At 36.6% G+C, this 13,709-nt stretch overlaps 1 protein-coding gene across 1 annotated transcript in view; it reads left to right on the top strand.

Moving 5' to 3' along the window:
* The window catches only part of MTREX (Mtr4 exosome RNA helicase), a 47,713-nt gene that overhangs the window by 18,148 nt on the left and 15,856 nt on the right, over positions 1–13,709 (top strand). Inside the window, exon 16 of the mRNA XM_075079047.1 lies at positions 12,379–12,529. Coding sequence (XP_074935148.1) covers positions 12,379–12,529 — 151 coding nt within the window. The remainder of the gene's footprint in view (positions 1–12,378; positions 12,530–13,709) is intronic.

Genomic DNA, 13,709 nt, shown 5'->3' with positions numbered 1-13,709 from the left:
ATCAGATGTCAATATTTCTCTTTTTTGTTCAGACAAATGAAGAACAAGGGGAAAAATTTGTACACAGCTGCTCTTAGTTATGCAGACCTGGATTCTTTGTTCTGTGTCTTGCTCTGTCAGTGCGACATGCTAATTCATAATAAATGTGTAAATTAGATCACTGCTATACGTAGGTAGTGTTTACCTCCTTAAAGTCAGAATTTTCATGAATGCTACATTATGGCTAACTAACCAGAAAATAGTAAAATAAGAGATTTCAAAAATATTGGAACCTATTCACGTATGGTAGCATTAGGTTTCAAATTTATTTCTTAGTCTTGATTTGATTTATGTTTTCTCAGTGGAGTGGACATACATTTGTTTGTTTATATGCATACTTAATGCATGTATACATCTCTGAGATGTATGAAGACTAAGTATTTTAACTGGATTTCTGTGAGTTTTTAAGACTATTTGAAAAAATAGATATTATTTTGTGGCATACTTAACTAAAGGCTTTATAACTTCGTGCTTCCACAGCTGAAAAATTAAACAGCGGGAGATACAAAATAAGAAAAAAACGGTACTTATAAATAGCATCATTTTGTGTACTTGTAATCTGTAGTTTGTAAAGAATATCCCTAGAAACTTACTTGTATGAAATAATTGTAAATAGTTTCAGAAAAATTGATATTTCAATTAATCTTCCATTCAGAAGGTGGGGTTTTTTAAGCTTGTTAAGTTCCGTAGTTTGAGAACTATAGAACTCAATCTGCAGGAATTAAGATGAACAAAGGGAAATACTAGGTCACTTATTTTTTTAATACTATCTCTATTTCCTTAAAATCTAGACAACAAAATAGTAAAGAATATTTCTTTATTGAAACTATAAGCCCTTTGGTTTTTTTTCCTTTTGAACTATAAGGAAACAAAAGGGAAAATAACTGCAACTTTTTTTGCTTTCTGTATTATGTCTTGGTTCTTATCTGCTGATGTAAAAAGATGTACTTCACTTGTGAGCAAATACTGGATTTGAGATTTCTTTGAAGAAGATCAGAAGGAGCTATAATGAAGGTATTGATGCTTCTGTAGCTTCTTTAACTATTCAGCCAATTGCTGAAAAGGCAGTAAAAGTTATCTTTTGAGATGAACAGTACAACATAAAAATACTTATTTTCCTTTTTAAATACAAAACACAGAGAAAATTTCATGATAAAACAGGCCAAGAATGTATACAGACTAACATTTCTTCATTATTCATATTTTGTATGCATCGTTAAGCGTGTCTGAATTAGGTTGTACTTAGTGACTGACAGTGTTTGTCTGTAATAAGATCACAATCATGTTTTGCAGTAGTATTTTGCTGCCACATCAAGTAGTGTGGCTTTGCTCCAGAATAAGCTAAAAATTCATGCGGAAAAACTTCAGAAGAAATAAATTAGCCATATTGAGAATGATAGGACATTTACATAAGACATTTTAATCATAGCTACTCAACTCTAATACAGGTCTGATCCAAAACATTTCTTGAATACTAGAGCAAAACATCTAGGAATAATGTTATCAGCTGCCTAACACTGCAATCGTGAAGGGAGAGCTTTGAGTGTATTTCAGTACCAGCAGTATTGCTGCAGCTGTGCTGTTTGGCTGCAGCACTGTTCATTGCAACGTGATACACACTACTTAAAAACTTAAATTCGAAGTTCAAAGCTTAGATGCAGCTCTTATTAGGGATATTTGTAAATATTTCTTAAACTCAGTAACATATGTTTTCTTTCAGCAGTGTAACTAGGGTTTTCATTTGTCTTTAGTGTTTATTTGTCCACTGTGTATTTAATAAACTGGTGACTTGCACAAATCCGTAAAGCTAAATGTTTACAATACTCTTGGATAGCTTTCTGAAGATGGTAAATTATAGTTCTACATTTGCATAATACTAAAATATTTTATTGGAAATTTTTTTCTTTTCCTTAATTAAAATCTTCAGCTATATTGTGTTAGTTTAGGTAGGAAGTAGAAAGCTTGTCCCTGACGCTAGATGGCCTTTGAAACCAGAGCAGCATCTCCCTGTTTGGAATTTGGCCATGTTACAAGCATGTATTCCTACAGAGGCAATTGAGTAACTGAACAGTGGTAATCTGTTCTGTCTCTAAAAGGTAAAAATCTTAAGTTAATTATGTTACAGAAATGAATGATGGTATCATGAAAGAAAATGTACTAATGTAGGTAGATCTTTGAGCCTTGAATTTCAGTGTACCAATTCTTTGCATCCACTTATTTCTTCACAGGAGAGGTTAGATGGACTGAAAAACTGAAAGAAAACATTCATTAGCCAGATAAAATATACAGTATTATGCTTTCCTTGTCATTTGCGTGTGGAACATAAAGTGCCCTGATGCCAAGCTGTAGGAGATATTCCACTGGCTACATCTGGGTCCTTGGCAGGTCCTTTATTTATAGAGTTGGCAGTACTGTGCTTATTTGGCCTGTGTGTTGCTATTAGAAATCGTCTGGTCTTTTTGTATTTTATTTTGACTCTCAGGTTGTTTTATTGTACTAGGCAAATGAACAGGATAGCAATTCAGATGGTTTAATACTTTTCTCTTAAACTTCCTGCTTGCTTGCACAGCTCTCTGATGTGACTGCTGTGCAGCTGTTGGAAAGTTTCTTAATTTTGAAAGGGCAACTCATGGTTCCCTTATAATTGAGGCAGCATCATTAGATGTATTGTGGTTTAATCATCTGCTATGTATCACATGGCTGTTCCTTTCAGACTCACGAATTTTTAAAAATGTGTTTAGCATGAAAAGCAACATTTACAAAAATAAATCATTGATGATCAGCCATAAATGTAAAATTGGAAATGGTGAGGAGGTGCTAAGAAGGTTCAATTGCTAGAAGAGGAAGTCTGGAACAGGAGCTATCTGATAAAATTGCTGGAAGTTAGTGCTTTTGCATAAGCATAGCTACCTGTGTGCAAAAGGAATTAATGATAAGCCTTGGGCACCAGAATAATTTTGTTTGGATTTCTAACATAGAAAGTGCAACAAGCAACTAAAACTCTTGCCTGGATCATGAGAAATGCCATAGTAATGTAATACTATAAAAAACTGTGACAAATCAGCATAACAGAAAAACAGTGGTGGTTGTGTAGGAAAGAAATACTGTTTTATGCAGAAGTAGTTCACTTAATCTTTAACTGTGAGGATGCTTGTTCCTTCTTTTGGCTTGTCTGGTATTGACTGACAGGCCATGGGTCTGCTCCTGTATAGGTCTTTCTGTGTTTAAAAAAAAAATATAGGTGTGTATGCTCTTGAATTGGGTTGAAAAATAATAAAACTTCAAACATTACCTACTGCAAAAGTAGTGACTCTGCTGTTTGAGTGGTTGGGATTTTGGGTGCTTTTTTATTTTTATTGTTAGGTAAATTTAGGACAGTCCAAAACTGTTGTTAGTCTTTCTTACTCTTTAAAATACTGATATACATTAACATAATATTCTTGAAATTATTAGTGGTTTTCTGTTCAGATGGTCTTCTTTGACTAATGTGTAGAAAACCTTTCCGGTGAATGGGAATTTTTTTTTTCAGGTGGTACAAAGTATTCTGTTACATGGAGTTATAATTTTGCTCTTACAAACTACTGAATTTTTACTGTATGATCAGGCAGGAAGCATGGGAGTAGAGCATCAACAGAGGTCGCTTTTGTAAATGAAATGCTTAGTGCTGTCTGAAGTAAAGAAGCAGAGTTTGATAGCTATGCAGGGCTGCCACAGAAGGCAAGAACAGGGAGCTGCTGCCCATCCCTGTCAGGAAGCTGTATCAAGGTACAGTTAGATCCAGGCTAGAGCATAGCAGTTGTTTAGCGCAGTGATTCGCAGAATTGCAGCGCAAGCTTTGGCAAGAGGGTATCCTGATACAATGTCTACAAATGATGTTTTCTTGCACAAACTGTGGTTGCTTGAATTGAAAGTGGTATGGAATGACATGGCTTATTACTTATTTTTTATGATGAAGACTCTGCAGAGTCTTTAGTACTGATGGTTGTCCACCCCTTTTAAAACTGCTGTGTACAGATTTTCCACTTTCCCCCAAATGCTTTAAAGATGTTTCTAGAAAAGAAATTGGTATTTCAGTTCATTTCCCATAACTAGTGAATAGGTAGTAAGTAACAGCTTTCCATTTTAATCTTTTTCGGGACTATGCACAAGACAACAGGTGAAGCCTTCTAGTGTGACTGTCTCCCGTCAGCATTCAGTCCCACTGAAAACATCAGCTTAACGTATCAGCTTAATTATACTCCTGCACTCTGGTTTGACTTCAAGCTTCTTTGTATGGAAAAAAAAAAATAAATGCGTCAGGATTTGAGAAATTTACCAAAGCATAGTTTGGGAGAGAAATAGACTTCAGCTGGAGGTTGGAACTAATACTTCTTGGAAAAGCTGTTGCAAAATCTAAAGAAATAGATTCTCACTAGTAGTTTGAGGAGAGCGTAAAGTTCTTTCTAACCTAAAGTTGTGACATAGATGAGAATCTCAGTGAAACAAACATTTTATCAACATTTAGATAAAAATAATTTTAATGTGAAATTTTTATTTTTACTGTAAACTGCCAAACTTTTCTTGTTCTTATGAGGCTTGAACTTCAGAAATTTTCCAGGCTTCAGTTCAGGAAGGTACTTAACTTCTTAGTTAAGTACTTACATACTTAACCTTAATTTAAAATCTGCTTAAAGTCAACAAGATTTTGGCATGAAATCATGGAGAGAATTCAGCTGTTTTAAGACAGATATTCAAACGCCATTTTGAACAGGGTCACAGTCCTGAAGGTAATTATGCAAGCCAGCAGATAGAAGAGAACAGCAAGTAGTTCTTCCTGATGTTTGCAACCAAAATGTGGGAAGATGGGCTGCATCAGATGGCATGTAAAATGGTTAGTCACTTCACGTCACTTCACTTCACGTTAGACCTTCACGTCAGGGTTTTCTTGAGCCAATAGGAGTAAGCTAACTGGTATTGTTTATTAATTGTCGTTGCTGCTTGTTCATACCACAAGTTACTTGTAGTTTTATTAGGTCAGTCTGTGGAAAACAGTTACCCGCCCCGCCCCCAGCTGACAAATTTTCGGGAATTTTTCTTTTACTTTGGTAAACTCATCACTACAAATGTAAATGCATTTTGACTGGTTAAACTAGATTTTTTTTTTAATCTCTGCCTTCTTAAAAAAAGTCAGTGTGAGATGAACAGAAGACAAAGTTCCTTTCTAAAATTTATTTTATATTAAGTTTTTGTAGAAGTATGTGGTCTTTGCTAGGGCACACATTTCCTTTAAGTTAAAACATACTGCATATTTACTGAAATTGTAAATTGTCACATCACTGACTTAATACCTGTAGTAGCAAATTTGAAACGAATGAGTGTTGAGGATCTCAGCTAGCTTCTGAGTGCAGACACAGATAGCATTTGGGTTTTTCCATTTCAACTTTCTCTGAGTTCATCCAACTTAGAGACAGCAAAATTATGCTGTCAGGTGTATTCTACAATTACAGCTATAGAGTTATCAGGCCAGCTCAAATTCAAAAGAATTATTGTGCAGTATGGTGTTGAATGCATGTTAAATTATCTTTCCCCCCACCATCCATTTGTGTTCTGAGCAGAGCAGTTCATGTACCAATGCTATGATCCTGGTTTGGGAACGGCCAATTTTAAAATTTTTAAGTTAAAGTATGATACTTGTGTTGTATAAATATTTGTAGTTTTAAACATTTGAGAGTTTAAATATTGCTTTGTTAAATTGGGATGCCTTGATACAAGTGTGTAGGGTTTTCTGTATGTTTTTCTGTGTTCAGAAAGAACTTGGAGTTACCAGCCTGAAGTAAGACTAAGGATAGTTATGGTTGTAGGTGCTACTGTGTTAGAGAGGGTAGATGGCTGAAGAGTTCAGGCTCCAGAACTAACTTCAGATGGTGGCAGTTGCATGCAAGAAAAATGGAGATACATTTTTCTTTCCCTTTTAAGTCTCTCATTACAACTGGAATATTTGTGGAACCCAAACTTGAGGTATTTTCATCAGCAAAGCCTGCTAAAGCTGTCTTGCCACCCACAGTGGCTTGTGTTTGTGTCAGTGAAACTGTTTTGGGGACAAAGTAGTGAGCCAGATTGGTAATAAATTTGAGCTTAAAATAGCTGCTTACCATTGTCTGTTAAAAATAACCCTCCAGAGGGGTTTTATCGGTTTTGCAGTCATGGTAAATGTAGCTCAGGATAATCCTGTTATCAATATTACTATGCAGTCTTTTTTTTGATATTTCGGAGAGAGATCTGATTATTCATGTGGTAGCTGTATAATTGATATGTGAAAAATATGTGCTCTTAATTAATATTTCACTAAAGATATTTCTGCATCTTACAGATCTATCAAGCAGTCATTTGCATTTTCATTTCATAAGGTTTTTCGTAGAAGTTTTTAATGGCAACTGTCACAGACAGCTAATTATACTTATTTCCCCCTTATGAGGAAAAGAGTGAGAGACCTTTTAAATATCATCAATGTGTTCTTTGCTCTTTTTGTAAAGTGGTTCTTTGTTTCTTTTTTTTGGAAACTGGTTCATTCAGCTTATTTCTGGAAACACTGATAAGCAAATGAAACTGTCAGTGGACCAAATGGAGTAAAATGTCTTGTACTGTATCTGGTTTGTGTCGTTATGAAAGATACTTTATTGTTGCTTTGCAAGTTGCCTCTTTCATCTTTGTTACCTTGTAATGTCCCTGTGTGTTAGTTTCAGACAGTCTTTGCCACTTTATGTTCCCAGTGAAAGGTTGGTACACGTTTTCCATGAGAGGCTGGAGAGCAAGAAAGTTACGTGCAAAATTTGTTCCTCTCTCTGCATGGAAACAGTTTTGAAGGTGTAAATATTTTTATCCCACTATAAGAAAGAACAGAGAGACTAACCCTTACCAAATGTATGTCTTGCCTAACACTATGTGCCGTAATGCAGCAATGAGTGCTCTTGCATCTCTGGTAGGCAAGGCTTCCAAAAATCCTGTGAATATCTATTCCAGACACTAATCTTTCTCCTCCCCAATCTTCATATCTTTCTAGTTTATGTGGGCAAGAAATGGTAGGACTAGTAAATGCTGCATGCCCTGTTGGATGATTTGATTGTGTTAAGAAGAGACTGTTCTGAAATTGTTGGCAGTTAAACTGGGCACAGTGGTTAGCGGCTATAATTTTCAGATAGTTCTTGACTAAATTATTCCTGTAGTGAATTGTTTATGATCATGTTCCGATTTTTAACATTATCAGCTTAAACCAATCATTCTTTTGCAACCCAAATCTAGGAAAACTTGAGAGAGTGCTACTGGTGAGTTGGCTTAAAATTTCACAAGCGAAGTGGTTGTAAGTGCACAAAGTAGCTTTGTTGATATATCCAAGCTGTTCTCATGTATTTGGGCAGTTCTCATCCAGAGGGATAAAAAGCTTGCAAAATCATTATGTTTTAAAAATAATATTCAGAAATAAAACTGTTGCTACTGTCTGAAGATTTGGGATGGTGTGGCTGCCCTCTTTGAAGGGGTGAGGAGGAGGATTTCTTGCAGAAAGGAGGCCAGGAACTGGGGTGGTAGTCCTCTGGCAGCAATAAAGTCATGGACACAGCGTGTGTTTGAAAGTGACTTCTTGACACCTGTTCAAGGCAGTGTTTCTCATCAGCTTTTGTTGTAGCTCTTATCCGTTAGGCTTTTGCACCATCTTCTGCATGAGTGCTTGCTGGTTCTTCCTTTCGCTAATATGGAGGTTTTTCTCTGGAGACAAACTGAGAGAACTTAGGGCAGATGGTTGTGTACCCTACGTCAAAGAGAAGGTTGATGAATTGTGTCAGGAGGATCTATGGTAGAGGGAAAGCTAAATGCCAGACACATGCTTCATAATATTTTTAAGAAAGTAAGAAAGAAAAGTAATCAGTCTGGGAGCTGGAGGCCCAGGGCTTGAGCAGAGAAAGGGATTGCAAGAGGAGCAAACCGTCATGGAGAAAACGTAAGTTAAACTGATCTGCCTCATTATGTCTTAGCAGCAAGCTAAATCCAGTATAGTTGAGCACTTTATACTGTGTAGGCTCTTCAAGAGCAAGTTAGGAAAGGAAGGTCCACCTTTTCCATTTTCCTATTAGTGATATATTCCATCTTCCCTTTCCTCCTGTTTGTCCTTTCCCTCCATCATGTGTATCTGACAGGTGTCTTTAGGTAACTTCTTATTGTCTCTCAGTTAATCATGCCAATCTTTGTCATTTGATGGAAGAGGCTGATTGTCTACTCATGTTTTGTGTGTACTTTGTATAGAAAAGAAACTGTATTTTGCTATAAGGTTTCCTAATGCAGCTGCAAAATCCATGTGTTACTTCTAGGTAAATGACGCAAAGGCATCCAGGTGATTGCTGCCTGAGATGCGAGTCTGCTGATAGCCTGGGGTAGTCAGTGGAGGCTAACACATGCTGCAGAATTCACTGTCTGTCCTGAAGGTGTAATACAGTAAAGCTACTACAGTTATGTTTAATTTGGAGAAGTAACAGTTCCAGTTTTCAGAAAAAATGAGCTGCTCAGAACTTTTTATTTCAAATGTAGTGTTGCTTACACAATGACACTGAGAAAACAGGAATTTCTGAAACTTGGAGAAGGGTGTGTTTATGAGGTGAAGGAACGGCAACAATTCACAACTTTTGCCAAAACAGGATTTATATTTTAACTGCTTTGTCTTAATAGAATGATCTTATTTTCAAAATGTAAAACACTGATCATATGTTTAAAGTGAAAACTGCCACATTAGCAACGGGCTCAAATGCTGCCTTTCAAATGTCTGCTTCGTATAATCTTTTAAATAGCTGGGTTTTTTAGTTTGTTTTTAAATCACTCATTCACAATTGCTGTGCTGGTTTTAAAAAAGCCTTTAATGTGAATCTGCAGGAGTTGTTTGGTCTTTCTTGGCATGTTCTGTGCATATATTATAGCTGCAAAAGTTCATTATAACTTTATGATAGCATTTAAGTGAGAGTGTGACACGATTTTATTCCTTCAAATAGTTGATAGTCACTCAAGCACACAGCAAAGTTATGCCATAAAGCTATGTAACATTGTAAGGGATGGAAAGAGGGATTCATAGTGTGATCAGAGCAGCCACAGCATTTTGCCAGACCTCTGCTGGCCAGCTGGTGGGTGTGTTCCAGCTGCTTTAGTTGATGCCTGGCTACAGCAGTGGACTTTGCTGTAGAAAAGAATCTGACCTACTGTTAGCTGACACTGGTGTAATTGCTGTGCCATTCTTTAGTAAATGCCATCTTTAAATGGCATTCTCTTTTGTAGAGAAGCAAGCTTTTTGGGGAATGGTAATTTATTTCTCTTTCCTAGAATAACTGATATATTTAGAAACCTAGACAAGAGCTTGGATACATAACATTTTTATCAGGTCCCAGGAAAACTGTGTTATATGTTGCATCAGCAACAGAAATTCTCTTATCCTTGTTTCGTGTATCAGACCAGACACATTGGTAGAAACCTGAGCTTTCCTCCACACGCTGCAGCTCACCTGATCATGTTGTACTTATTGACACATTTCTGTTTGTAGAAACCCATTTGTGGTAATTTCAGAACTGACAGTGTTATTTTAAATACTCATTTCATGACAATTTAAGAGGTATTTATCTTCTGTGGTGCATCACTTGAGGTGAAAACCTATGTGTGTATTTGTCGTCTTCTCACGGATGTAAGCTAGAGTGAGTGAATGAGTCTCTGGCCCTGGAAAACAACATTAGGCTATATGATTTATCTTAAACTTGTTTTACATGTACTCATGTTGTTACTTTCTGAGTGTAACAATACGCTGAAGGCTTCTCTGTAACAGCTGGGTTTTTTTCTGAGATTAAATAATCATGTGGTGAGCAGGATTCTGGCATTTGTAAGGTAATCTCACAGGGCTCTATATCTCACATAAAGCAAATAGGATTACAGTATTCTTATATCTCCTACATGTGATGGAGTCTTAGATTCAAACTGTCTTCTATTAAATCTGACATCAGTGCATCAATGGATGTAGTATCAGAATTCCTGATTGTACCTTTAAAATCGAAAGAAAAATGTGGGTGTTGTGGTGATGTAATTTAAAATCTGTTAGATTTAGCTTGATATATGGGAAAGCACTCGACGTGAATTTCAGCGTTTGCATGTATAAACTAATCATCAGGTTTTTTAGTAGCCTATGCTCTTTTTGTTATATATGATGAGGGAATATCTCTGCTATATACCTTACTGTATAGCAAAAGACAAAGAAATGAGTTGCAAAAGAATACAGTATAACTGGTTATAGGTAAAGTAAATTTTAAGCTTAAAAGGAACTGCAGTGTCAGCCCTCTCTGAGCTTCTCTAATGGCTGATAGGATGTGTTGAACTTTCAGCAGCCACAGAGTGGCATAAAAATATGTCTTGAAACATTGTCATTTTCCTTTTATCTGTTTTAGTTGTTACTAATCTAAAATGTTTAATCATAACTGAATTTATTCATAGGCCATGGTGAAATGACAACACTTGTTTAGTGAATCTCTTATTTCTTGTATAGGTCACTCTTTAATGAGCAGTAAATACTAAATCATTGCAAACTGTTGCACTTCATCTTCTTATACTTTCAGATTAAATGTCACTTGCCATTTTTTACTCATCATGCAAGTCTGGATTGCTGGTGTCTTCAGTGATCTAGTAGTTTTTTTAGCAGACCTTGCTATTTTTCTATCTATGCCTTTTCCAGATTCCCTATAAGACCAGACCTCTTTGAGTCTCTACTGGGCAATTTTGTTTTGAAAAAATACCAAATTACATCATTTCTCTGTTTAGTAATTCCAAAAGTTTGTGGGTTTTTTTAAATCCCTTAAAGACGTAATTACATTAGTTATGTGGGGGTAGGGAGTGTGTTGTCATAAGCTTTTCAGGAATCGAGGTATGCTGATCCACGTACTTGTTAACACCTTCAAAGAGCTCTGAAAGACTTGTGAGATCTAACTTGGTTTTATAAAAGTCTATTTATGCTGCTGTTCTGCTGTATTCTATACAGCTGTCTTCTGCTTCTGTTTTCCACTCCTTGTGTTGTGCAGAAATTGCCATTTTTCTGCTTCATAACTGCTGGGTTTCCCTTGGATCCTTTCTGAATAACTTTCAGCCACCTGTTCCTTTGATAGCAGTGCTACTTTAGATGAAAGTTTGTGCGCTGCAGTTGGGCAACTTCATACCTCAGAAGTTTTGAGCCTCTGTCATATGGTTGCAGCAACTTCATACTTGGTTTATCAGGATGGAGTTCTGGCTGACACTTAAGTTAGAGAGAGTTTCTCACATTTGCCCTTTTCTCATAGCGGTTGTAGTGTCAAGGCGTTCTAGATGTTCCTTGGGCACTGTTTAGCTGTTCTGTGTATTCTCTGAATAGCTGGTGGTTCTGATGTGTATCAATTAAATGTTTTTTTCTTCTTATGACAGTGTTGTCTTCCTGTTGAGTAAAACCACAATAACAGCCATGGTGGATCAGGCCAAAGGTGCATCTACCTAGTCCAGTACCCTTTTCTGACGGAGGACAGTAGTAGGTGTTCTTAGTAAGATGGGGAAAGAAGGTAGTGATGTGATATTTCCCCACAATACTTTCCCAGTATCCTTTCTTCTTAGGTTATTCAAAATACCTTTAAACACCACCTTGTGAAAAAATCGAACTTTACAGAATCCCAGAATGGTTGAGGTTGTAAGGGACCTCTGGACATTGTCTTGTCCAAGCCCCCTCCTCCAGCATGATCATATAGAGCAGGCTGCCCAGGACTGTCTCCAGATGGCTTTTGTGTATCTCCACAAGTGGAGAGTCCACAACCTCTAACAGGCAACCAGCAAAGTAATTTTATAATGAGACATTACTTAAGTTAAAGTAGTAGTAGACTACCTATTTTTGAACAGACTTCCCAAGACACCAATGTGATCAGTAAGTCTTACGAGAAAAAGGTGTGCAAATAAGTTTTTCCAGAGTGTTAAAATAATGGATCGCTTTAAATAGTTAATAACTATTATTTTAAAGTTAAAATGATGGAATCCAAGTAATAGACTATAAGCAACGTCTAAGTTTTTAATCTGAACTTATAATTTCATTCAGAACTAATTTATAATATTGTAGTATAATAATAGATATGATAAGACATCTAGATACTGCTACATATTCACCACAAAATTGCTTAGGGTTTGATGAGACATGTAATGTAAATTCAAGACAAGTTGTACAACCCATCCAAGCAGCTCCTCATATAAAACACTGCATCATGATTTGTTTGATATGTTCTTACACGCTGCAATTAATATTTTTATAACTGGACAGTGTTCCTGGATTTTTTTCAGGGTTCCGCTGATCCTTTAAACAGCGCATTCCACCTGACGTACAACATGGTATTGAACTTGCTTCGAGTAGAGGAAATTAACCCTGAATACATGTTAGAAAAATCCTTCTATCAGTTCCAACATTACAGAACTATTCCAGAAATCGTAGAAAGTAAGTATTGCTGTATGTTGTATCACAAGAGTTAGTATGCAAAATGCTGCACCATGAGATTGGGTAGTTACACTTCATTATGCTTATAAGAGTTTATACCTGTGCAGTTCTTCCCTGCCAACAGTTGCCACTGCACCATTTGTTGCTATGTTATAGTTTCAGGAAGAGTAATTTCCTCCTGTTCTTAGGACCTATGTTGATATGCACTGTCAATCTGTGAAGACAGCTTTCCTCTCAGAGTCAAGCAACTATGGTTGTCACATTGCTAAACTGTAGAACAGGAAGAGGGAAAATCAATTTAAAAATTCGGAGAGGGCTTGTTAGAGGTGCAGAGAAGCAAAGTGTTATTCCTTTTTGGTATGTAGAACAGCTAAAGGAAACAATTTTAATATCTCGTTACAATCTTTGAAAAGAACTTCATTCAGAGTAGTATAGGAAAAAATGTTCAATTAAAATACAAAGAGAAATTCGGAGAGGGCTGAGACATTATTTGCACTCCACTGAGTAACTACATTTTGAGCCATGATCTTTAAATAGTGTGTTTTCATGAGCCAAAGTCAGTTTCCAAAGATCTCAGCCAGTGTTTGAGAGTGAGGCCTCTTTCAAAACCAGAAGAGTCTTAAGAACATGAGAGGTAACTGCTTTCTTTGCCACTGATGAATGAGCAGTTCATCTGTTCGTTGTTAATTTAATATTAGGAGAGATTTTGTGTGTACGCGTGTGTGCGCATGTGCATGTGGCTTTGATAAACGTGCAGGGGGGGTTTCGGTTCCCTTTGCCGAGTTTCTGTTAGTTTGCAGACGCAGTATTTAAGACAGTAATAGTCAAATATGTATTTCCTGAGAACCTCCCTGTTCTACCTGGCCTAGATCTTCATTCTGGCATTCCAGCATTGCTGTTTAAATAGAGAAGTGGAGCTGGAGAACATTTTTCATAGTTCTTGGACTTTTTTTAGACACCATACTGGGCATTAGAGTTTTGTAATCACTTCAGCTGCAATTAAAAACACAGTGGAGATAAATGGTTGTTTAGATCAAGGAGGAAATAATGCCAGGAGTATGGATTGCTAGCTTTTTTCTTTTAAAAAGTCAGCACCTAAAGATAGGGAGCACTTCCCTGAGCTGTCTCTGAAGTCCCAGTGAAGTGGGATTTCTGAGTCACCCATATGCATTCAAATGGC

The sequence above is a fragment of the Phalacrocorax aristotelis genome, chromosome Z, assembly GCF_949628215.1.
Source record: "Phalacrocorax aristotelis chromosome Z, bGulAri2.1, whole genome shotgun sequence".
NCBI classification, from domain to species: domain Eukaryota; kingdom Metazoa; phylum Chordata; class Aves; order Suliformes; family Phalacrocoracidae; genus Phalacrocorax; species Phalacrocorax aristotelis.
This window is presented reverse-complemented; position numbering and strand designations above follow the sequence as displayed.